At 48.5% G+C, this 25,226-nt stretch overlaps 1 protein-coding gene across 1 annotated transcript in view; it reads right to left on the bottom strand.

The window, feature by feature from the left end:
* Positions 1-1,121: 1,121 nt before the first annotated feature.
* The window catches only part of OSTC (oligosaccharyltransferase complex non-catalytic subunit), a 76,849-nt gene continuing 52,744 nt past the window's right edge, over positions 1,122-25,226 (bottom strand). Inside the window, exons 3-4 of the mRNA XM_069630872.1 lie at positions 5,777-5,974; positions 1,122-1,356 (exon numbers count right to left, since the gene is read on the bottom strand). Of these exons, the coding sequence (XP_069486973.1) occupies positions 1,338-1,356; positions 5,777-5,974 (217 nt within the window). The 3' untranslated portion in view covers positions 1,122-1,337. The remainder of the gene's footprint in view (positions 1,357-5,776; positions 5,975-25,226) is intronic.

Raw genomic sequence — 25,226 nt, 5'->3', positions numbered from 1 at the left:
TTCGCACTTTTTTGTTCTATTTCTACGGGCTAGGTGTATGGAGTAATTGAATATATACGTGCACACCGTTGGTCAGTGAATGGAAATATGTATGAGCTGATGTCTAACGCTGCCTTTTTTGATGTAGGTATTGTGGTTCGACCTGTGTTTTTTTATATGCACCCTATGTCTATGATTTGTTTGAATTCTAATTAAACAATGATATTTCTCAAACTCCTATGATACCAGGTGGTCACTGTGTGTGTGGGGGCAGGGTAACAGGGGGCGGTGGGCGGTAGTCATTCATTTTGGTTCAGTAAGGAGTAACGGTGTGCGATTATTAAATATTTTTGCAAATTCCTAATGTGGCACCTCCTTGCTTTTTTCCTTATTAATCATTTCACCGCTGGTGCCAGTGAGTTACATAATGTTCCTATCCTTTTTCTTGGATATGGCAGATGGAATAGAGCAGCTAGGAAACCATCAAAAGATTAAATGTTGCAACAACGGCTAAATCATTTGATTTGCCACCAACAAGGCAAAGAATTTGATGAGGATTACCAACCTTGCAAGCGGCAAAAATCATAGCTTAGTTTTGCATTTCATTTCTTCCACGAATCAGGCCTGTAAATCGGGTGCTGAAATAAACAGGTCTGCACTATTCTGTAGAGCATCCATGCACACGTATCTCAAGATTAGCCTCCACAAAAAAAATTGATTAGTGCCACGTGTCTAAAAAGCTACATTATTCGGGTGCTATAAACCTTCCTAAACCATCAACTTTTGCACATAGCATGCCACCAAAGCCGACATCAAATCCCAATTGGTTTAAGGGGGCATTCATTTGGTTGTTCCAATTAGTCCCCGCCAGAAAGAGTAGTGGCTCTGGCAGTCTGGGTGGCTGCAAATGTTTGGTGTAAGGCAGATAAAAGGTGGAGCAGTTCCTAAAGACTGCACCCAACAGTAGCCTTCACAAGTTGCCATGATCGTTTTTACGCAATCAAGGCCCAGCTTTGAACTCATTTTTCGGGGAGATCTTACTTCGGAAAACTTTGTTTCCATTGCGACAATAGGTACATCTCTCACCATCATAAAAGCAACACATTTAGAAGTGTTCTACGACCATTAAAGAAGCCAAGCGCTTTAAGAAAATCAGTTTATTTTACAGAATGCAAACCAGTAAAAGAAAAACCTGTGTGTTGATCACAGTTTTTAAGCAGCTGTTGGAACAAGTCCATCTGAAGTTGAAACCCTAATAATACGGGTATTGTGTAGTCTTTGCTGGATCCTTCCTCTCCTGGTAGCTCCCGATTTGCAGCAACTCCAGACGATGCAATCACGCGCCGCTTGGAAACACATCAGCCCATTAGGTATCCCCTGCATGACAAAAAGAAAAATAAGTTGACCAATAAATAGCCACGAATTAAGGCAGACAGGAAATTGCATTGCAAAAAAATAAAAAATAAATAAATTTAAAAAACACGTATTTTTATTGTTCCACAAGTGGGAGTATTTTAAGAAAAGAAAAAAACCACCTTATCGTGTTATACGCAGGTTGCTCTGTCCAAACTTTCAAACTGCTAACTATAGAATGTACCTTTCAGACTTGTAACGTATAGATCTTTAAATAATGGACATAACTTAATTCAAAGATCATCTATGCCACTAATAACCAATTCCTCCGGTCACATCTCTTCCTGTAGGAGCTGGTACAATGAGGCCACCAAACGGTAAAAGCGCATGTGATGCATCAAACTCAGGGGTACCAGTGATCCAACCTTCTTATCGAATTTTGGTAATTTGCACCAGGGGGGTTGCTAGCTCTGAAAAAGATCTGGGGCTAAACTAATGTCAGGACTCGGGGCTAGCTAGCCTTTTGGTTGTAGCCCCTGAGGTTCTATCCAGGGCTACAACCAAGACTCAGGGCTATGGACCCCCCCACCAGCCCCAGCCCTCCCCTAGCAACGCCTCTGACGTGGACGGAACGGCAGGCTCATCTCCTCTAAAGGTCATGGATCGTTGGTTATTTGCAACACAGCGAAAATACAATTATTACCCCAATGACCAGTAAAGGTTGTATAAAAATAACTACTTTGTTATATTACAACAGACAATCTAATAACACTACTGAATACAACCCACACTGAAAAGGAATGCAGAGTACAGACAGTTTCTAAAAAGGAAAAGGGATGCACTCTGGATACTGACGGGGGGTAGTTGGTATGGTTACCACAATAGTCTTTTAAAAGGCTCCCTGGCTTCAACAAAAAGAGAAAGGGAAAGCTCTCTAGGGGCCTTCTGGGAAGGATCAGAGGGACAAAACCACAATGTACCTCTTGCTGTAGTTCTTGGTGAACAGCAGCATTGGGTCGGATTCAGGGTGCTTTTCAGGCTTCTGCGACAGAGTCCGAGATGGGAGTCAGCGCCAGGTATTAGGCGGCAAGACGGTGCGGCGAGCAAAGCTTGGCGAACGATTGCTGGCTGGCTGGCCTTCACAGAGACTCAGGGTCAGGAATCGTTTCAGTGCTGACCTGCAAGTTCTGAAGCTTTGGTCGAGACGTCTCAGGGTTCATTCAGCGACTGCGCCTCGACGCAGTAGCTCGAGGCAGGTCAAAGTTGCAGATCGAGGAACTTGACTGACTCGAGATTGTCCTTTGAAGGCAGACTGCGTCATGTGCTCGTCATGGCACTTCTCCCTGCCGCTTCAATGGGTGTGTGTTGTTCTGTAAGGCGGACGGCCCAGAGCTAGCGAGTGTGTTGCATGCAGCTGCCTTGTCCTTGGTTTCAGGTTCAGAGACCTTGTGGCACTCCGTGTCCAGGAGCTTGCTGCAAAGCCTAGTAGGGCACGCGGTGTGCTGGCTAAGTACTGGTTCTGAAGCTGCTGGATGGTCTTCGGAGTTCTTTTCTCCCCCTGTTCCCTGGAAGAGGTTAGGGGAGGGATCTTGGATGTTCCTGGCCTTCCTTCACTGGCAGAAACTGTAGGGCAGATCCAGGTTCCATGGATGAGTTCTTCGTGTTTCAAGTTTAAAGAGGGGCTACCTCAGTGAACCAATCCAGAGGTCACTACCAACAATTCTCTATGTGTGAGGACATAACCAGAGTGCTTTGCAACAGGAAAGGATATGGTAAAGAGGTGAAATGGAAACAAGGGGTGTACCACAAACAATATGGCAGACCCCTTCTCTCAACAGAAACAACTCTGGGCTCACTCCCTTGCAATACTAGGTCCCACCCATCTTCTTGTCTGCTGTGATTAAAGAGTCTCTCTGGTTAATGGCTCTCCCTGTGCGATTCCTTTTTAAAAGCAGCATGTCTCCCTTGAAGATGCAGAGAGACCAGACTCTGGCTTCTGGAAACCACATACTTGTATCTCATGAATGGGGTGACCCTAGCAGAGGTGATCTACTGCAACAGTAGATCCAGACATGCGAGTTCACCGTCATGGATACGGAGGGCGAGAGCTGGCTTCAGGTTGACACAGGTGTACATGAAAGGTGTGTTGGGTTTCCCGTCTCCTTTGTTATCCTCTGCAGCCATGCCCCGTGGGGGCCCGTTTGAAGTACCCTCTACTGGTAGATTAATCGCTCACCATCTGCATGGCCTAACAAAAGAGCAGGGCGCTTCCATGGACCCTATGTCAGTTAACCAGGCTGCCCATGGCATGGGGAAGCTATTCACCCCCCCTTGTGATGACATCATGCCGTCCTCTGCTGTCATAGTCCAACTAAATAGGACATGGGTGGACTGTACCTACAGGTGGCATCCTGCCCGGAGTACACGGGTCTATGAGTTTGTTGTGGTGCGAGCATAGGAAAATGTGTGTGGATTAGCCCCACACATTTTCCTCAGGTAGGTCTACCATCATCCATTAAAAATTACAAAAAAGCCCAGGCGAACCCACACCCACCATGCAGATGGTCGAATTACTCTCAGCACACTATCCGAGACTGCTTTCCAGTACATTACATCTTATTCCAACTCCGGTGCACCAAGCATTATGATGCATTTCAGATATAGGAGAATGCTGTTCTTAATAGGGGGCTGACTAGGATGGGGAAAAGGTAAGAGGCAGAGAGGGGAGATAGATCAGGGGATCTCAGTTTCCAAAATATAAACAGATCATTGAAGGAGGTCTCATGTTCGATGGGATCTGAACAAGTATTCCATATTTATAGGGTTTGGAAAAGAACACAGTAGATTTCGTTGAATCAGGGAAGTGGGGGGCAGAGAGGGGGCAAATGCCCATTATTAAAAATGAATGCTTTCTTTATGTTTGTTCAAGTCATACACCTCACTTGCTCCAGGAATCTTAGTGTGAAGAAACTTTAATATAAAGATGTGTGGCAAGAATGTTGTAACTACAGTTAAGGGTCAATGGACAACATTTATAAAGGCTTATTTTGGCAATTAGCAGACCCAATTTCAGAAATTTGCTAATCTTAGAAAAATTTGAAAATCCATGCAGGAGGACACTTTTATAGAATTGTGAAGGTGCACTAGTCACAACTTCCGTCAGGTTTTCAGATTTTCGATTTCAGATTCCAAGACCTACCTTGAACCTTCTACCGTTACATTTAACAATTTTTAGAAATGTTATCAATGAGTGATTCTGCTTGTAGAATTCAAATCCTGCTGCTAATCCCATCTACTCAATAGATTTGTCAGAAAGATGTTGGCAAAGGCAGAATGTACAATATAAGATTGTATAAAGCAGAGAATGAGCATAACATTTTAACAATTTTGAACCCACTCGGACAGAATGCTGCTAGTTCAAGATGCTGGCAGAACGTTTGTTCCGTGTGCAAAGTACGATTTTGCCTACAAGCAGACCCTGCAATGCGGTCCGAATGAATCCCACAAGGGGAAGATTGTGTTTGGTACATCCGCTATTTTTAGTTTGGTACATCCGCTATTTTTACGTAGCGGTTTCACAAATTAGTGGGGTCACTGCAAGAATCCAAATACTAATGTGGGCGGGACAAAGACTGATATAAAAATGGTTATTTCACATCTGTGACTCTCTCAAAGTGGGAAAACACCACAGAACATGTTATCATCCCATGTTCTCTCTGGGGAGGGGTGCCAGCTACCTTTTTTGAAGAACTCATGTTTAGCAGTTTCATGAAGAAACGGATTTCAATGGTCTGTAGTGCTCGTGAAAGGTGGCGGGTCCAGGGAGTAGGACATTCCAGGTTCACAAGGCAGAGCGCGCTGCATCATTCTCAGAAGGTTTCCAAACACTGTGGGGGGGGGGGGAATATTTTCTGCAGGACCTCTGGTTACTCGAGTAACTAAATTCACTCAGGAGTTATTGGTGTAAATTAGTTCTTTTCTCTACATTACTGGACTGTACCTGGATAGAAAGATGCCAATCCAGAAACAGACCAGTGCGCTTACAAATGCGTTTTGTAGACACACTACTCTGCTGGTACATAAGTATCGAGGAGTACAGGCAGGTGGTTGGCGAGGAAGGCCAGGAGGAGCAGGTCTGCAAATGCACAAGTGTAGGACAGAACGCACTGCACACTACAGGTCTGAGAGACTGTAGGCTTCTATCATTAGCTAATGGCTACCAGGTAATGCTAGAGGCGATGCAACGCTCAGCGCATCGCTATGGAAGACTGCAAAATTAACAAACGTCATCTAGTTACATGCCTTTTTTGGAACTACAGTTCACTTATTGCAATTGGGAAATGCACCTGCAGAAAGAGATCAAACAGATGTCATCTAAAACAAAAAGGGACAGAGAAATGAAATTGGCTATGCCTATAACTGCTCTCCTACTGAGACGACTTACGGTAATTTCATGCGCATGAAGACCCGTGCCATGAAGAAACTCAAAAGCACACTGACAAATCCAATGAAGAGCAGCAGGAACCGGTTGAGCTTTGGGATGTTTGGGGCATTTGATCGGTCCAGAATGATGAAGCCTAAGCCACCCATCGTAAACAGAAAGCTGGATGCCAATCCTTCCATGATGTACTGCCCATTCACCCTGTGGATAGAAAAGAAGCTTGCATTAAAAGGCCACCTCCACATCTCTACACAATACGCCATGTTGAGTAAACCAGAATGCAAAGCGCCTCTTGTGGCTATGAGCTCATGTGCATGGAGGTTCACACCAAGAACCTAAAACAGCTTTCAGACGGCTGTAGACATGTACTTCCTCTGCATTCATTTAGCCCTATATTCACTGTCACCTTGACCTCTTCTTACATTTACTTCTTCCGCCATTCACTTGTACCCTTTACTTCTGATATATGGCATTTATAACGCGCCTATACACAAGTGTATCAAGGCGCGACGAGGCAAGGGAGGGGGAACAAGGGGAGGACAGACAACGATCCTACTAAGCCAGGTGTCATTCAGACTGCGCAAGTGCATGGGGTGGGGGGAGGGGACAGTGCAATACTTGGGAATAAAATAATAACAAAAGTAAAAATAATGGCCAGCAGGTGGCAAGTGCAAGGCAGTGTAGACGTTGGGTGTCAAGCGCTGGTAGTGGGATTGTAGGGATACAGAAACAGTCTCCGAGTGCGTGGGTTGAGGGGCAGGCAGTGCAGGCATCTGCAACTGGTGTGGGATGGACCTGGGCCGGAGATCAGAGGGTGGCCAGGTAACCAGTGCGTTTCAACCAGGAGGTCAGCAGAGTAGAGGAGGAGAAAAAGCAGAAGCAAAGAGAAAGGTTTTGAGGTGCTTCCGGAACCGGAGATGGTTCTCCTCAAGTTTCAGGGAGGCTGCTCCAGAGGGAGACCCTAGCCGAAGCAAGATCTACCACTAACTCATTGCTTGGAGAAGCGATTGACCCTGAGGGAGTTGCAGGCAGATGAGCGAAAAGCTCAAGAAGGAAGATATTTAGGAAGAGAGTTGAAGATATTGAGTCCCCAGGCCCCAGAAGGGCTTGTGGACAATGCAAAGGGTTCTGAACTTAATCCTCACAGCCACTGGGAGCCAGTGCAGAGATTTCAGTCCTGGGAGATACAATCCCTGGGCTTGAGGTCAAGGACAAGTCTCGCAGTCCTGTTTTGGATGAGTTGCAGAGGGCGGAGAGTAGAGGCAGGCAGATTTAGAAAGAGGCTGTTGCAATAGTCCAGCCTAGAGAGAGCCAGAGCTCTGGAGACAGTGAGCTTCTGGGGGAAGGAGAGGAAAGGAAAAATCTCTGAGGAGGTGGAGTTGGTAGTGTGACTTCTTAGAGACGTAAGAGATGTGAGGAGAGAAGGAGAGTGTGAAGTCGAAGATGACCCCAGGGTTTTTAGTCTCACAGGTGGGAGCAGGAGGAGGGCCAAGGGAGGCCGGTCAGAGTGTGACAAGAAAGGAGGGAAGTGGGTGTGCCGATGAGGAGAATCTCAGTCTTACTGGCATTAAGGCAGAGGTCATTGGCAGCACACCACTCCTCGATAGCAGACAGACATTCAGTGATGAGGGAAGGAGAAGAGGAGGCTGAAGGTAGCCTGAAAATGACCCGAGTGTCATCCGCATAGCACTGAAAGTTGGGGCAGAGCGGAAATGCGGTGGGCAGGAAGTGCCAGGTAGAGGTTGAAGAGACAGGGAGAGAGGTTAGACCCCTGGGGAAACCACAGGTAGAGAAAAAGGTAGCAGAGAGAAGGACCCCAGTTGGACCTGGGAGGGTCGGTCAGAGAGGAAAGAGGTCAGCCAAGCAAGGGCCTGACCGCGGATAGCCAAGTTATCACAGACATTTGAGCAGGATTGCGTGGTTGACTGTGTCAAAGGCAGAGGACAGATCAAGCAAGATGAGGACACGGGGTGTTAGAATCAAGGTTGGAGAGCAGGTCTTCACGAATGTTCAGGAGAGCAGTTTCCATACTTCTGGCAGCTCTGAAGCCAGACTGATGGTCATGAAGACAACCAACAGTTTCAGTGTGGAGATTAAGCTGGGAGATGGCCAGCCTTTCTAGGTTTTTGCCCAGGAAGGGAGTGATGGAGCTTGGGCGATAGTTGGCCAGGCAGGAGGGGTCAGCAGAGGGTTTAAGAGGGTGCACAAGGGAGTTCTTCAGGAGGGATGGGAAGACTCCAGTGGCGAAGGAGTGGTTGCAGAAGTCGGCCAGGCAGGAGCCAGGGAGTCAATGTGGTCCTTGATGGTTTTGGAGGAACAGGGGTGGATCTGTTTTGACGAAACTTTCATAGAAAAGACTTGTCTAGAAACCTCATCAGCAGAGAACAGGGGAAAGAAAGAGAAGGAGGGAGGAGAGGTGGCTGCAGAAGGGCAAAAGGAAGAGCAGGGAGTAGAGGAAGGGAGGGGAGGAGAATGAGGACAGGATGTCCTGAGTTTTAGAGATGAAGTGACAAGCCAGTGCCGTGCAGAGGGCCTGCGTAGGGACAGGAGAGGTAGAGCCTGCGGCAGGCTTGGCCAGTTCCTTGCAGATTTTGAAAGAGTTCAGCCGAGTTGCTAGATGCCACAGAGATGCGGGCTTGGATATGAGCTCTCTTCTTAGTGAGGACAGAGAGCCGGTATTGCCTTTGGAGCAGGCAGTAGGCCAGTTTGTCAGAGGATGTACATGAAGCACGCCATGTCCTCTCGGCCACCCTGCACTTGCGTTTAATGGTGGCGAGGTCTGAGTCGTACCAGGAGTTGCACTTGGCTTTGGGCTTCAGGCAGATTCTCATGACAGGGGCAAGGATATCTAGAGTATCAGATATAGCAGAATGGAGCAGTCAGCCAAAGGGGGCATGGGGGTGAGAAAGTGGTGGCAAAAGGTTCAATGGACACGCGCTTCATGGGTCGGACGACCGGCAGTGATGGAAGTGGCTTGGCCTGAGGGGTGGAGAGGGAGAGATGGGAGGAAAGGAGAAAGTGATCACTCCAGGAAAGAGGAGTGATGAGAGGGGCAGAAAGGGGAAGGTCTGATGAGATCAGAACATCCAGAGTGTGCCCTGCAGAGAGAGTCAGGCCAGAGGGGAAATAGAGAGAGAGAGAGAGTCGCAGAGGTCACAAAAGAGTCGGGGGGGGGGGGCAGGAGGCATCCAGGTGGATGTGGAAGTCTCCAAGAAGGAGTAGTTCAGTGGTCGAGTCTAGGAGTGATGAGAAGTCCACCCACTCAGAGAGAAAGGGAGAGATCCGACCAGGTGGCCGATAGATAGTAGCCACTGTAAGGGAATGGCTAGGAGAGAGGGAGAGCCTGCAGACGAGGCATTCAAAAGAGGAGTAGGCCTGCATAGGAATGACAGATGCAGGAATCCACTCGGGGAAAATCAGGGCTACACCCCCTCCGGAGCAGTTGGACCTGGGCGCGGAGAGAATCTTGTAGCCGTCAGGGAGGAGTGCGTCAAAGCTTGTGACAGAGCTGGCCATGAATGATTTCTCAGTGAGACCAAGGACATCGAGGTCAAGTTCCTCAAGAAGGAAGCAACAGATGTCGGAGGAGTGTTTGACAGCTGAGCAAGAGTTAAGAGTGGCAATGTGGAGAAGGTTGCCATCCTTGAAAGACTTGCAGCGGGTGGGGGGTGGTACAGATCAGAGGTACGCCCTGCGGAGGTGTAGAAGGAGCCCGAGGGGGGAGCAGAAAGGGACGAAGAGGGTAAAGTAGCCAAGCAGGAGGTAGCAGGGGGAGGCGAGGAAGCATTGGAGGGGGTGGAGGGAGAGAGAGGGGACAGCAGGAGAAGAAAGGAAATTGATATGGCGTGGGAAACATTTATCGAAGAGGAGAAGGTTGGCCTGAGGGTCTCGGACCAGGACGGTGCCATTCCTATAAACATTAATGATGACCTTGGAGGAGTGGAAGGAGGCCTGGAGGGCATTCCACCGGGTGCCACCATTAATAGGAGAGGAAGAGAAGGGAGAGAGCACAGAGACCATATGCGGGGTCCATAGGTCTGGCAAATGAACGACAAAGAGGATGTCGTGAGAGTTTCCCTAGAGGAGGCACTGGTATAGGTGTCAGCAATAGGGAGGCCTGGGTTGGAGACCAGGATATCCTTTTTAAACTTCTTCCTACCAGATTTAGTGAGGACGACGGACAGGATAGTCGATAGAGAAGCAGTTAGAAAAGATAGGAGAGACAGAGGGCACCATAGAGTAGGCGGGGTGAGGAGAAAGGTGAGAGGGAAGGGGAGAACACTAGGGAGGGACACAGGGTAGGGAGCAAGCAGACGAGACAACACCTAAGTTTGAGAATCCTGAATAGAGGAAAGCGGCCTAGGTTTCACAATGCAATTATTTGTCATCACGCAGGGTTGTGGGGGACCTCCATGTAGCCCCTCTTTCCTAATCCATATTCTTGCCACCTACCAGCCCTTGACCCAAACATTAAGCACATCTATTGCCATCTCGATGATATAAAGATGCAGACAACGTGAATGCAAGAAGAGGGACGGGTAGAAGTAAAGGGGGAATCAGTCTTGAGGCTACGCTGATTAGAACAGGTAAATAGTACGATTTCTAAAGACTGTTAATAAAGATAGCTTTAGAGGTAGTCATTTACAAATGTACAGACTGGAGAAGCCACAGGATCCAAGGGTAGCAACGGAGAATTTTGACTGGCGATTAATTTGGATGCGGGGAGCGGGGGTAAATGTCATGATCCCTGCTTCCAAAAGATCAGGACTTGCCCGACTCCCTTGGAAGCAGACCCATAACCCCGGTTCCGAGTGCCAGCCAGTCCCAATAGGGGCCTTTTGGACCCTGTCCTGGCGCCAGTGGCACCAGGCTCATAAAGATGCCCAGTCCCAGCGCTGGAAGCGCCGGGCTCATAATGCTTGGGTGGACTTACCTGCAGCAGACCATGCTGCTTACTTACCTGCCAGTTGAACCCCTGATCCTCTTCTGTTTGGGACTACTTTTCCTGTTGGGTGGGGCAGGAGCCACTCCCTAGGTTCAGAACACTGGAACTCTTCTGGAAAGCAGGAACTCTTTTCTTACCTAGGCGTGGCTGTGGAAGGAGACACCTAAGCACTACAGGAGGCTATTTAAACCACACCCGATGGATGAATCTTGCTTTGCGTTATTCTGCATTCCCTGCAGCAGAACGCTCATCGTGTCTTCTGCTTCTGATCCTGGGCCTAAGGGAACAAAGGCTTACCATCCTGGAATCCAGTCTTCAGCAGCACCTGTAAAGACAAAGAAAGAACAGGTTAGCACTACGGTCTTCAGTGGCAGCGCATCTCTTACCTGGTCCATCGGCTGTCACCAACGCCTCGCGCTGCATTCCGGCATCTGAAAGACAAAGGCTTACCTACTCTTCGCATGCTCCGGAGGTCTTCGCACTGCATTCCGGCATCTGAAAGACAAAAGCTTACCAGCTCTTCGCATGCTCCGGAGGCCTTCGGCGCTGCATCCCGCATCTGAAAGACAAAAGAAGGTGCGTTTAAAGACATTGGGCAACTTTATTACTCACGTGCCATTACTCCTTCCCACGCCGAATCCAGTGGGTATTCCAGCACCCTTCAGCTTCTCTAAAGCTCTGAACTTGTACCTGCAAGATAAAAGGGACAGTTAGTGCGCATCGTGAAGCAGGCTACAAGCGCTTACTTACGTGCTTCTAGGCGCTTCTATTCCTCACGCGGGTTCGATCCTCAACTCTCATCAGCCCGCCATCCGCCATCGCCGGAACCCTGCAAAACAAGAGATATCATTACAAAAGACTTACCGTTCGTGCAGTTAACGACGGACAGCAGTCCTCTGAGGTCAAGAGGCCTGCACCCTTATCCAGTGAAGAAACTGGTTACGGCACCCTGCCCCGAGGCAGATGGAGAGCTCGGCGTTCACTTACCTAAGGTGAGGGCGTTAACCTTTGGGGTTCTACAGGAGAAGAGAAAGGGAAGAGGAGAGAGGCACCCAATAACCCCAGTTCATTAATCCCATATTTTCTATCTGCAGACATCTTACTCTTCGAGTCAGACATACAGTGCACAGAGGTCAAGCCCAAAGAGCCAACCGTGTGTTACACATCACCTTTGAAGATACGGCATTCACCCAGTCAAGACCGGCGCCTCTGCGGGAATCAGGTGAGCGTTACAGAACGCAAAGCCTACTGCAAAACTCCCACCCAGGCGCTATGGAAACCTCGGATACCGACCAGCTAGCCCAGGTACTTGGGGAACTAAGAGCAGAAGTGCATGCAGCCTGTCAGGAAACGAATGCTCTAAGAAGGGAACTGATTATTTCCAAGGAGCGAACAGATGATCTCGCTAGACAATTGCTACAATCACAAGCCGGACAAACTCCGTTACCCGCATCAGGGGCAAATCTTCCTTCAACATCCTCTACGAACCCAGTGCAGATCAACCTACCTGGGAATGTACCTCTGGCTCCGCCCGAACGATTTTCTGGTGACCCAAAGAGGTTTGCAGTATTTATTAATCAGTGCCGGTTGCACTTTTTATGCCGGCCAGCAGCCTTTCCAACTGATCAAGCTAAGGTAGCTTTCGTGCTTTCGTACCTTAGTGGCAATGCGGCAGACTGGTCGATCCCTCTAGTTAATCAAGATGATCTGTTTCTCCATGATTTTCAAGTTTTTCAGCTCAGTATGGAAAAACTGTTTGCAAGACATTCACAGGGGCAGGCCTTGGACAATGAGCTCCTTTCATTGCGACAGGGTAATCAAGACCTTTTGGCTTATATTGTGTCTTTCAACAGACTGATAGTGGAAACTCGATGGCCTGAGGACAAAAGGATTACGCTGTTTTATAGAGGTCTACGTGGAGTGCTCAAAGATGTGTTAGCCCAAGTAGTGAATCCCCCGCAAGACTGTTCGGACTATATTGACTTAGTCGTTCAAATTGACCACAGACTGCAGAACAGGAAGGCCGATCGTTCCAAGTTTGATGCTCGAGTATTTTCCAAACCACCAACTCCTACCAAAGGAGTAGACTCCGGGGAACCCATGCAAATAGGGGGCCTGAAAGGACCACTAACACAAAAGGAGCGGGAAAGGAGAAAACAGCTGCAATTATGCCTCTATTGCGGAAACTCGGGGCACTTTCTTCGAGACTGTCCGGTGAAACCAGCCAAGAAGGCAGTAGGAGCTGCAGTTACCAGGGTCACAAACTCTGAGCAGGGAAACGACCTCGCCCGACAAGAATAGAGGTCCTCTTGCCGAGCGTTAAAACCAGTTCCGTGACCTCGCATTTCGTGATACCTATGGTCCTCATTAGACCTGAACATCCGGATCGATTACATGCGATTGAAGCTTACGTCGACAGCGGTGCCATCGGCAATTATGTGGATCATGAAATGGTTTTGAGGATGAATCTGACTCTTTGTCCAAAGGCTGTAAAGGACGTCATTACTACGGTGGATGGTACGGAGATAGCCTCCGGACCAGTAACGCATACCACCCAAGAAGTGACGCTAGTAAGTCAAGATGGACACCATGAGAAGATAGTGTTCGATGTGATCAAGGCCCCTCAGTTCCAGATTATTCTAGGAATTCCTTGGTTAGAGAAGCACAATCCTCAGATCGATTGGCGAGCAAGAACGGTTCAGTTTCCAGAATGTGTCTCTACTTGTCACCCTCGACCTGGTGTTGCACTGGCAGCAATTTCCTCTGAGGCTCCCCAGTTACCTCCTGAATACCTAGAATTCCAAGATGTTTTCTGGAAGGATCAGGCTAACTCTCTACCTCCTCATAGGTCTTATGACTGCCAGATAGACCTGATACCTGGATCTACTCCTCCTTGTAGTAGAATTTATGCCCTCACCGAGCCTGAGAATCTTCACCTCCGACAATACCTGGATCAATACCTAGCGAATGGGTTTATTCGTCCTTCCAAGTCCCCTGCTTCCTCAGCTTTGTTCTTCGTTCCAAAAAAAGAAGGGGACCTTAGAACTTGTATAGATTATCGCGCCCTGAACCAGATCACCGTTAAGAATAGATATCCGTTACCTTTGATCCCTGAACTCCTGGACCAAGGCAGAAAAGCATGCATATATACAAAGCTGGATCTTAGAGGAGCCTACCACTTGGTACGAGTAAAAGAGGGCGATGAATGGAAGACGGCCTTCCGCACCAAGTATGGGCTATTTGAATATCAGGTCATGCCCTTCGGACTTTGGAATGCCCCGGCCGCCTTTCAATATTTTATGAACGATGTCCTCAGAGAGCTCATAGATGTGTGTGTTGTTGTTTACATTGACTACATCCTCGTTTATTCTTCATCGGAAACTGAACATCGGAAACACGTGAAAATGGTCCTCGAGAGATTGCGTCAACACAAACTTTTCGCTAAGTTGGAAAAATGTGTTTTCAACGTGACTGAAGTTGAATTCTTGGGATTCATATTATGACCTAGCGGAGTGCGTATGGATTCAAAGAAGGTCGATGCAATTCTCAAATGGCCATCGCCATCCTCCGTAAAAGGTGTTCAAAGCACGTTAGGCTTCGCTAACTTTTACCGCAGGTTTATCCCCGAATTCTCTCGAATAGTCCAGCCCATCACTGCCTTGTTAAAGAAAAACAAACGTTTTGAATGGTCTACCGAGGCGGAACAAGCTTTCCAGAATTTGAAGACTAGATTCATCTCTGCACCGATCTTAAAACATCCTCGCCCAGAACTCCCCTACATCGTTGAAACTGATGCTTCGAGCCTTGCCATGGGGGCAGTTCTATCACAAAAGGACCCAGTAAACAATCAGTTGCATCCCGTGGCATTTTGGTCCCGCAAATTCTCGCCTCCTGAAATCAATTACACTATTACTGATAAGGAACTTCTAGCTATCAAGTCCGCCTTTAAGGCTTGGCGGCATTATCTTCTGGGGGCCCGACACACCGTTACTGTGATTACAGATCACCGAAACCTGCAATATTTGAAAACCGCAAAAGCTCAATCCTCTAGGCAACTCCGTTGGGCACTATTCTTTGCCGAGTTTGACTTCATAATTACCTATCGACCTGGTACAAAAAACGGTAAAGCTGATGCCCTTTCTCGGATGGGAGTGGAAGAACATTTGATCAATCCTAAACCTGTACCTATCATTCCCGAACAAAGAATTCTAGGTGTAATCGCCACACAATCCATAGAGGAAGTTAAGGATAAAGCCAGGCTACTGGTAACTCCAGCAGACATACAGAATTGGCATCTGCAAGGAAAGGACTTTACGGTGAAGGACAACCTATTATATTTCCAAGAACGGTTATACCTGCCCAGCACAGATTTACAGAAAAAGGTAATCTCTTGTTATCACGATTCTTTAATGGAAGGACATCCCAGTATGACCAAGACCTCGGAAAAGATCAAGCGCTACTTCTGGTGGCCGTCTTGGAAAAAAGATATCAGAGACTTTATAATGTCCTGTGGAGTATGCGCCCAAAACAAGAGTCAAAAGGAAAAACCAGCCGGCCTCTTACGCCCTATTGACATCCCGCCTCGCCCTTGGCATACGCTTTCTATGGACTTCATCACCGATCTACCTCCATGCTCCGGATACAATACGATCCTAGTAATCGTTGACCTATTCTCCAAGATGGCGCATTTCATTCCACTCAAAGGCTTACCAACAGCAGCAACTCTGGCCCGAGAATTTCTCGAAAACATCGTCCGACTGCACGGTTTTCCTTCAGTTCTAATTTCGGATCGAGGTAGTCAATTTATTTCTCATTTTTGGCGAAGTTGCTGTCGGTCGGCTCAAATTGATGTGAGACTTTCGACCAGCCACCACACTCAAACCGACGGACAAACCGAGAGGACCAATCAAACTCTGGAACAGTATTTGCGCTGCATGCTACAACAAACTGAAAAAACTTGGAAAGATATCCTTTGGATAGCCGAATATGCCTACAATAACTCTGTCCACTCGGGAACTGGGAAGACCCCGTTTTTTCTTTTATACGGTAGTCACCCTCGAACCTCGGAGTTGGATCCACTCCAAGATCTTGGAACACCAGCAGTAGACCACCTGCATTTTACAATCACCCAAGCCTTTAAGGAAGCCGTTTCTCACCTTCAAAGGGCTAAAGAACAATACAAGAAAGGAGCAGACCAACATCGGAAGGAAGCCCCCCAATATCAAGTAGGAGATCAAGTCTGGTTAACCACCAAATATCTACCTCTAAAAGGACCACGCACATTCAACCCAAGATACCTTGGTCCCTATTCCATCACTACCATAGTAAATCCAGTAGCGGTCAAGTTGGACTTGCCCCCTCACATGAAGGTACATCCAGTCTTCCACGTCTCTCTATTAAAACCCGTGCAACCTCAAACCCGACTAACTACATCTCCAAAACCTATTCTAGTTGATGGAGAACTCGAGTTTGAAGTCAAAAGCATCCTGGATTCCAAGATCTCCAAATCTAAACTATTTTACCTGATTGACTGGAAAGGCTACGGTCCCCAAGAAAGATCCTGGGAACCTGCAGAATATGTCCACGCGCCTCGTCTAATCAAAAGATTTCATCGAACATTTCCTAACAAGCCCAAACCCCCGGAGAAGCCCGGTTTGGGAGGGGCCTTGAGGGGGGGGTGCTGTCATGATCCCTGCTTCCAAAAGATCAGGACTTGCCCGACTCCCTTGGAAGCAGACCCATAACCCCGGTTCCGAGTGCCAGCCAGTCCCAATTGGGACCTTTTGGACCTTGTCCTGGCGCCAGTGGCACCAGGCTCATAAAGATGCCCAGTACCAGCGCTGGCAGCGCCGGGCTCATAATGCTTGGGTGGACTTACCTGCAGCAGACCATGCTGCTTACTTACCTGCCAGTTGAACCCCTGATCCTCTTCTGTTTGGGACTACTTTTCCTGTTGGGTGGGGCAGGAGCCACTCCCTAGGTTCAGAACACTGGAACTCTTCTGGAAAGCAGGAACTCTTTTCTTACCTAGGCGTGGCTGTGGAAGGAGACACCTAAGCACTACAGGAGGCTATTTAAACCACACCCGATGGATGAATCTTGCTTTGCGTTATTCTGCATTCCCTGCAGCAGAACGCTCATCGTGTCTTCTGCTTCTGTTCCTGGGCCTAAGGGAACAAAGGCTTACCATCCTGGAATCCAGTCTTCAGCAGCACCTGTAAAGACAAAGAAAGAACAGGTTAGCACTACGGTCTTCAGTGGCAGCGCATCTCTTACCTGGTCCATCAGCTGTCACCAACGCCTTGCGCTGCATTCCGGCATCTGAAAGACAAAGGCTTACCTACTCTTCGCATGCTCCGGAGGTCTTCGCACTGCATTCCAGCATCTGAAAGACAAAAGCTTACCAGCTCTTCGCATGCTCCGGAGGCCTTCGGCGCTGCATCCCGCATCTGAAAGACAAAAGAAGGTGTGTTTAAAGACATTGGGCAACTTTATTACTCACGTGCCATTACTCCTTCCCACGCCGAATCCAGTGGGTATTCCAGCACCCTTCAGCTTCTCTAAAGCTCCGAACTTGTACCTGCAAGATAAAAGGGACAGTTAGTGCGCATCGTGAAGCAGGCTACAAGCGCTTACTTACGTGCTTCCAGGCGCTTCTATTCCTCACGCGGGTTCGATCCTCAACTCTCATCAGCCCGCCATCGCCGGAACCCTGCAAAACAAGAGATATCATTACAAAAGACTTTTAAGACATTTGAAGTGCCCAGAACTTACCGTTCGTGCAGTTAACGACGGACAGCAGTCCTCTGAGGTCAAGAGGCCTGCACCCTTATCCAGTGAAGAAACTGGTTACGGCACCCTGCCCCGAGGCAGATGGAGAGCTCGGCGTTCACTTACCTAAGGTGAGGGCGTTAACCTTTGGGGTTCTACAGGAGAAGAGAAAGGGAAGAGGAGAGAGGCGCCCAATAACCCCAGTTCATTAATCCCATATTTTCTATCTGCAGACATCTTACTCTTCGAGTCAGACATACAGTGCACAGAGGTCAAGCCCAAAGAGCCAACCGTGTGTTACACATCACCTTTGAAGATACGGCATTCACCCAGTCAAGACCGGCGCCTCTGCGGGAATCAGGTGAGTGTTACAGTAAATCAGCACCATGTGCAGAACATGTCCTTTTACACCAGGGCGAGACCCTTTAGTCCAGAAGGAGCAGCAAACTAAACTGCCCTCAAATGACAATGCATTACTTACCGTAAAAGCATTTCTGATGGTTGTATCTGCTTAGATTCACATGCTGTGCATAGGTCCGACATCCAGTGGTCACTGCGGAGTATTGCATTTTGTTTTTCGTAGTCGAAAAGGGGACGTCGACAAGGCGCGTCTGTAACACTATCCCTATAGTGACGTGCATTGTACCCACAATCCCTCACGCGTAGAGGTTCCTCTGTTTGTATTTTTTGTGCCCTGAGGGAGCCTTCTATACGTGAGTGAGTACAGAAAAGAGAGAGAGATGTAGAAAGGTGTCTATGTTCCTTCCATCCGAGCAGGGAGGAAGGGTGGGCGCATGTGAATCTAAGCAGATACAACCATAAGAAATGCTTTTACGGTAAGTAATGCATTGTCTTCTGATGTTTGTTAATCTGCTTAGAATCACATGCTGTGCATAGACTAGCGAGCAGTACCCGGAGTTGGCGGTGGGTTATGAGAAGGAACAGTAGAGAAAAGATGTCTTAATACTGCCTGTCCCACCTGGGAGTCAGATCTAGAGTGTGCATCTAGACAGTAGTGTTTTGTAAAGGTGTGCACAGAACTCCAGGTAGCCGCTTTGCAGATGGACTCAAGGGGAACATTTGCAATGAACGCTATGGAAGCCCCAGTGCCTCGAGTAGAATGTGCTCTTGGCTTGAAGGGTAGTTCTCTCTTAGCAAGAGAGAAACAGAGAGTGATGCATTGAACAATCCATCTAGATATAGTGGACTTTGAGACTGCATCTCCTTCTCTTCCTGCTGCCACCGAGACAAAGAACTGATTAGTCTTTCTCGGTGGCCTGGTTCTTTCCATGTAGAACATGATAGCTCTGCGTACATCTAGTGTATGCAGACTTTCCTCTCCCAAGCTGGAAGGGTTTTGAAAGAACGTTGGTAGTTCTATTGACTGGTTTACATGGAATTTCGAGATGAATTTTGGTGCAAACCTTGGGTGTGTGCGTAGAACCACCTTATCCTTGTGAACTGTTACGAAAGGGTCTAGAACAGAAAGAGCCTGTAGTTCACTTACTCTCCTAATGGAGGTGATAGCTATTAGGAAAGCAGTCTTAAGAGTGAGGTCTTTAAGAGTTGCCTTGTGCACGGGTTCGAAAGGCGAGCCCATGAGTCTAGAAAGTACCACATTTAAGTCCCATCCGGGAGCTAGGTTAGCTATCGGAGGGTGTATTCTCTTTACCCCCTCCATGAAGGCCTTGATAACTGGTATCTTCCACCACGACACTTTAAATTGGGAAGTGGTGTATGCAGAAAGGGCCGCCAGGTGGACTTTAATGGAATTGAACACTAGACCCGAATCCACTAAATGGGTCAAGTACAGAACAATGTGTGTGGGAGAGCAGTCAACCGGGTTGATGCTCTTACCTCTACACCAGATGACAAATCTTTTCCACTTGCTAGAATAGCAGTGGCGAGTATTGGGTTTTCTGGCTTCCCCGAGGATGTCCATACATCTCTGCGGGAGTTGTAGATGTCCAAATTCTATGATCTCAGGAGCCAGGCTGCTAAATTCATGGTCTGAGGGCATGGATGCAGTGTCTTGCCCTTGTCCTGTGACAGCATGTTGTACAGGCAGGGAAGTTTCACTGGGGGAGATAGGGACATCTCCATCAAGTGAGCGAACCATGGCTGCCGGGCCCACATTGGGGCCACTAGTATCATGGTAACTTGCTCCTGGTGCATCTTGTGCACCACTTTGTTGAGAAGGGGAGTCGGGGAAAGGCGTAAACAAATTTCCCTGACCATTGAATCGACAGACCGTTCCCCTTGGACTGGTTCTGGGGGTACCTGGAGGCGTAACTTTGGCATTGTGAGTTCTCCAGAGTTGCGAACAGGTCTATTTCCGGGAATCCCCATTGCGTGAAGACGTCTAAGACGATGTCTTCGTGCAATCGCCATTCGTACTCTTCGGGCAGGGGGAAGTGTCTGCTGAGTTCGTCTGCTAGCAGATTGAGTTCCCCTGGTACGTGTTGTGACAGTAGGAACATGTTGTGTTTGAGAGCCCACTTCCATATATTCTGGGACAGCTTGGACAGTCCTGGAGAGTGGGTGCCCCCCTGTTTGTTGATGTAGTACATGGCTGTGGTGCTGTCTATAAGGACCATCACTGTCTTCCCTTGTAGGTGTTCCTGGAAGGCTTTTAGTGCCTTGAACACGGCCAGTAGCTCCAGTAGGTTTATGTGCTTGGATGCTACGTTCGGAGTCCACACTCCGTGAGCAGTCTGATGGGATAGGTGAGCCCCCCATTCTGTGAGGGATGCGTCCGTGGTTAGAGTGGCCTCCAGCGCGGGTGTGGCAAAGGGTTTCCCTATTATCAGGTTTTCCTTTGTCCACCACCGTAGCGAGAGAACCAGGGCTTGCGAGACCACCACTAGATCGTCCCATTGTCCGCTGGCCTGACACCACTGGCTGTTGAGCCACTCTTGCATTGGGCGCATGCGCAGGCGCACGTGAGGTACCAAATAAATACACGACGCCATCATTCCTAGCAATCGCATCGCTTTGCGCACCGTTACCTCTCGACCTGCCACATATTGGGGGATCTGAAACATCATGTTTTGGACCCTCTCATTGGAGGGGAAGACGAGGCCGTCCTTTGTTCGAATTAGAGCCCCTAGGAATTGTTTGACTTGGCTGGGGTCTAAGCTGGACTTCTTCTCGTTGATGGAGAAGCCCAGTTGGAACAAAAGGTCTACAGTCTTTTGGGTATTTGAGAAGCATGTCTCGTAAGAATCCCCTGTTATGAGCCAGTCGTCGGGGTAAGGGTATACTGGGATGGATAACCTCTGCAGGTGGGCCGCTGCCACTGCCAGTACTTTGGTGAATACCCTTGGCGCATATGCTATGCCGAAGGGTAGCACTCTGAACTGGTAGTGTTTGCCCTCTATCATGAACCTGAGGTATTTTCTGTGCGCTGGCAACATTAAAATATGAAAGTATGCATCTTTCATGTCCAGTGTTGTCATGTAATCTCCCTGTGATAGCAGTGGGATCACTTCCTGTAAGGTCACCATACGAAACTTTTGGGGTTTGACAAACTTGTTCGCTGGGCGCAGATCTAATATAGGGCGCATGGTTAGATCCTTTTTGGGTACAAGGAAGTACACTGAATAAATACCTTCCATTACCTGAGATAGAGGCACGACCTCTATGGCTCCTTTTTCCAGCAGTTGGTCCACTTCTTGGAGAAGGATGGCGAGGTGTTCTGGTGTCATGCGGCGTCCCCTCGGGGGTCTGTATGTTGGGGAACTGTTGAACTCTATACAGTAGCCGCGGGCTACGGTGGAAAGTACCCAGCGGTCTGGTGTTATTCCCTCCCATGCTGGAAGAAAGGATGTTAACCGGCCCCCGACCGGCGTTGCATGGGAGGGGACGCGAATCTTCGCGTCACTTGGTGGTGTTGTTGGCTTGGGAGCCTGTGGGGGTGGAACCCCGGCCTCTTCCCTTGCCACGGCGTTGACCCCTCCGATTGTACTGGCCGCTATTACCCTGATAGTTGCTGGCAGAATACTGTTGGTTTTGTTGCTGGCATTGTCCATGAAAAAAGCTCTTATTACCAAATCTCTGCCCGTTAGGGGGTTTAGAAATTTGGTCTAAGGTCTTTATTGTATCAAATTCTTTCTTCGCGTTCTCCAGCGCGTCATCCACTGCTCTCCCAAAGAGGTTGGACTCCTCTATGGGTTTATTAATAAGGGACGCTTGTGTTTCTGCCTTAAAACCGGAATTGCGAAGCCAGACGTGACGCTTCAGTAAAATTCCTTGTACCAAAGTGCGGCCAGCCGTCTCTGCTGCATCGAGGGTATTCTTGACGATGCTTTGATTGACCAGAGAGCCCTCGTTAACTGTAGCCAGTAAACGAGTCCTTAGGTGTTCGGGAACTTCTTCGATGTCCTGTTTGAGCTTAGCCCATTGAGCATCGGCGTAGCTTGCCAATAGGGTATTATTATTGGCTATTCTGGTAGAGAATGCTGCAGAGGTGGTGATTCTCTTGGCTAGGGCATACAGCTTCTTCCCCTCTTTATCTGGGGGTGCCTCGCTAGTAGATAGTGGGACTCCTGCCCTTTTCCTGGTGTTGGTCACAACCAGGGAGTCCGGGATTGAGTGAGCCTTAATATATAAAGGGTCTGATTGAGAGGGAGAGAACAGTTTCTCAATCCTCGGATTGACCCCTCTCACCAATGCAGGAGTGGAAAGAGAAGGTGTAATGCGTCTCTTAACTGAGGCGAGGATGGGTATAATCTGGCTAGTGGGGGTTTTTCTTTGATAATCCTCTCCACAAAATCGGTGTCTGGGGTGACCTCCCCAGTTTCGATTTCGAAATGTGCTGCTGCCTTCTTCAGCAGTGCATTGAAGGTGGGTTGATCATCGACAGGCGAAGGGTTCCTGACGGTGTAGTTTCAGTAGACCTGATGACTATACTGCTACTGCCTGTGTCAGTCGACCTAGCCGGTGACTGCCAGGGATTTGGATCGCCCTCGCCTGTGTCTTCCTGGAATCCCTCCTCACCTAGGTTAGTTTCCTCGTGAAAACCTTCCTCTTCTTGTTGGTCCTCAATATAGGTGAACTCATCTTCCTCCTGGAAGAAGGTTTCTTCCTCAGTGGGATTATAAGAGTATATGTCCTCCTGTATGGGGTTATAAAACTTTTGGTATTTAGCCCTTGGACTCTCCAGGGGTGCCTCCCTTGGTGTCTTGGGCGCCCTGTCTTCTGGGATGGACATGAACCTGTCTAGTTTGTCCATACACGTCTGGAATCTTTCAAAGGTCCACTAAGGTCGGCCAGGACGGTCTGGGAAAGGAAAAGGAGTTTCTTCCTCCTGTAATTGTCTGGTTCTGTCCCATAACGTCGAAGAAAGTGAGCCTTCTCCTTCTGAGTAGCCTCCTTGCTGGCTAAGGCCTTCTGTCAGCGTCGGGAACTGGCCCGATCTGTTTTCCGGCGCTTTCGGCGTATCTTTGGCCTTGTGGGCGGTTTTCGGCGTTTCACTCGCCGTACGTTTCTGGCCGTCCTTAGATGCTATGCGCGCGAGGCTTTCGGTGATCACTCTCTCTTCCGAGGGATCGGTCGCCGTCGAGCCTTTGCTCGCCGTTTCCTTGCTCGTCGAGTCCTTGCCCGTCGAGTCCTTGTTGGCAACGTGAGTGCTCTTACGATGCGCGTCGCCGGAGGTTTTGGTGTTAGCGCCTTTATTTTTAGAATGCCCAGTCGCTTGTCGCGGAAGCTGTGGCGGGGAGGGCTGACGACCCTTACGGTCGGCGGAAGACGCCGGTGGGCCCGGCGTCCCCGTTGGCGCTATGGCTGCCTTCGTCTTCGACGAATGCGTGCCGGGGGGTATGTGCTTTGGTATTTTTCCGTGTGCGTCCTTGTCGCCGGGGTGTACTTCCCATAAACTGGGCGTGAGCCGGGCTTGTCGGGGCCGGGGACGGACGACGAGGAGCGTGAACGCTCCTTTGAGAGGTCTACAGCCTCCATTACGGGGGCCGTGTAGTCACTGTCCTCGTCACACTCAGCGGCGGCGGCAGCGGGCGAGGAGTCAGGCCTAGACATGGCGTAGGCCGCCCACCTTTTGACCCTGTGGTCTTTTAGAGTTTTGGGCTTTAGTAATTTACAGGCCGCACAGCTGTCCTCCTGGTGATCGAGGGGTAAGCAACGGTTGCACCGTTTGTGCTTATCCTTCCAGGTATATTTACCCTTGCAAAGCGGGCAAAACTTAAATGGCGTCCTCTCCATAGCTGAGGGTAATAAGTGTGACTACGACCTCGAAAGAGAGGGAGGGGAAAGAGAAAGGCATTCTTAAAGAGAAGAAAGAAAGACCACAAAACCCCACTCTCCCTACTGTGTATGGCTGACGAGGCCAGGCCACGTGTTCGGCAGCGCCGAAGAATCCCCTCCGCTCGTCCTTCCGTCGAAGATCTTGCTCGGTGGAGAAACGTCTCTGCGTCGAGGGAGGGAACTACGTTATTGATCTTAATAACAAACGACCAAAGGTCGAAGAAACTATTTGGCAATGTCTCTCGAGGAGCTCCGCATAAAGGCGACCAGTAGCTGGGCGGAAAAAAACAATCTGAGGGACCTCGACGCGTGAGGGATTGTGGGTACAACGCACGTCACTATAGGGATAGTGTTACAGACACGCCTTGTCGACGTCCCCTTTTCGACTACGAAAAACAAAATGCAATACTCTGCAGTGACCACTGGATGTCGGACCTATGCACAGCATGTGATTCTAAGCAGATTAACAAACATCAGAAATGTATTTTCGGGAAAACCCTAAATTTATTTCTACAAACTTGTACCAAACATGTCATAGCAAAGACACAAAACAAAGTGAAGAATGGCCTACAATTCACATGCACAATCAACCCCAAATCTAGCTAAATAAGGATGGGTTTTCACAGTGGCAGTCTGACCAAGCCACTACTGGCACCATGGAGCACGACTGCGCAAACATTTATTTCTGCAAGATACATCAAGTGGCCTCAAGATATTCAAGAGAAGCATGTGCCGTCCCTCCCAATATTGGTTAATACAGGTTCTTGTGTTGGCAGCACCCATAGGAAAGTAGTCCTTTCACCTCACCAGTGCCCATCCTAGGTCTACGTCAGGTCCAGATACATACATAGTATGACTAGCCACAGCCATCCCATATGCTAAGAAATGTCATTTCCCTCTGCTCTAGCTCATTTCCTACAAGGCGACATGAACCAAATTTGTATGTGATATCCAGAACTAAAGTCTTAACGCAAAAGCGCAACACTAAAGACTTGAGCAATGAAAGAAGATGGGATGAGACCATCATAATCCGTATATGCAGCACTGCCTAGAACAAAAGAGGCACTTCTACACTAGGTGTACCACAACACTTGTGCGGCATTTTTTACAAGAGGCTCAGGGTACAGTTCAATTAATCCGCCACATACAAGCAACCAAAAGAAAAAGATGGCAAAGCCTCCTGCAATTTTAGTTTACACTGGGTCACGTAGATCAAGATGTGTAGACTACCTTTCTGCTCGAACCAACAATGGAATATTAGCAAGAAAATGTTAACCTACACAAAAAAAATAAATAAATAAGTATGCATCCACTCGACAGTCACCAATTTTAACCTCGAAGGAAATTAGCACCAAAGCAAATCATGAGGTCCGTCAACAATATGTGCCTGTGCTATCCCCAGTTGTGCCTCATTTGGAAGTTGCCAATTTTTTTTTTTTTTAAAAAAACACATTCTCACACACACAAGGTTCTGGTACT

This window comes from Ambystoma mexicanum, chromosome 6q (genome assembly GCF_040938575.1).
Source record: "Ambystoma mexicanum isolate Mex_15411 chromosome 6q, UKY_AmexF1_1, whole genome shotgun sequence".
NCBI classification, from domain to species: Eukaryota; Metazoa; Chordata; class Amphibia; order Caudata; family Ambystomatidae; genus Ambystoma; species Ambystoma mexicanum.
Note: the sequence above shows the minus strand (reverse complement) of the source record. Positions and strands in the feature narration are given on the sequence as shown.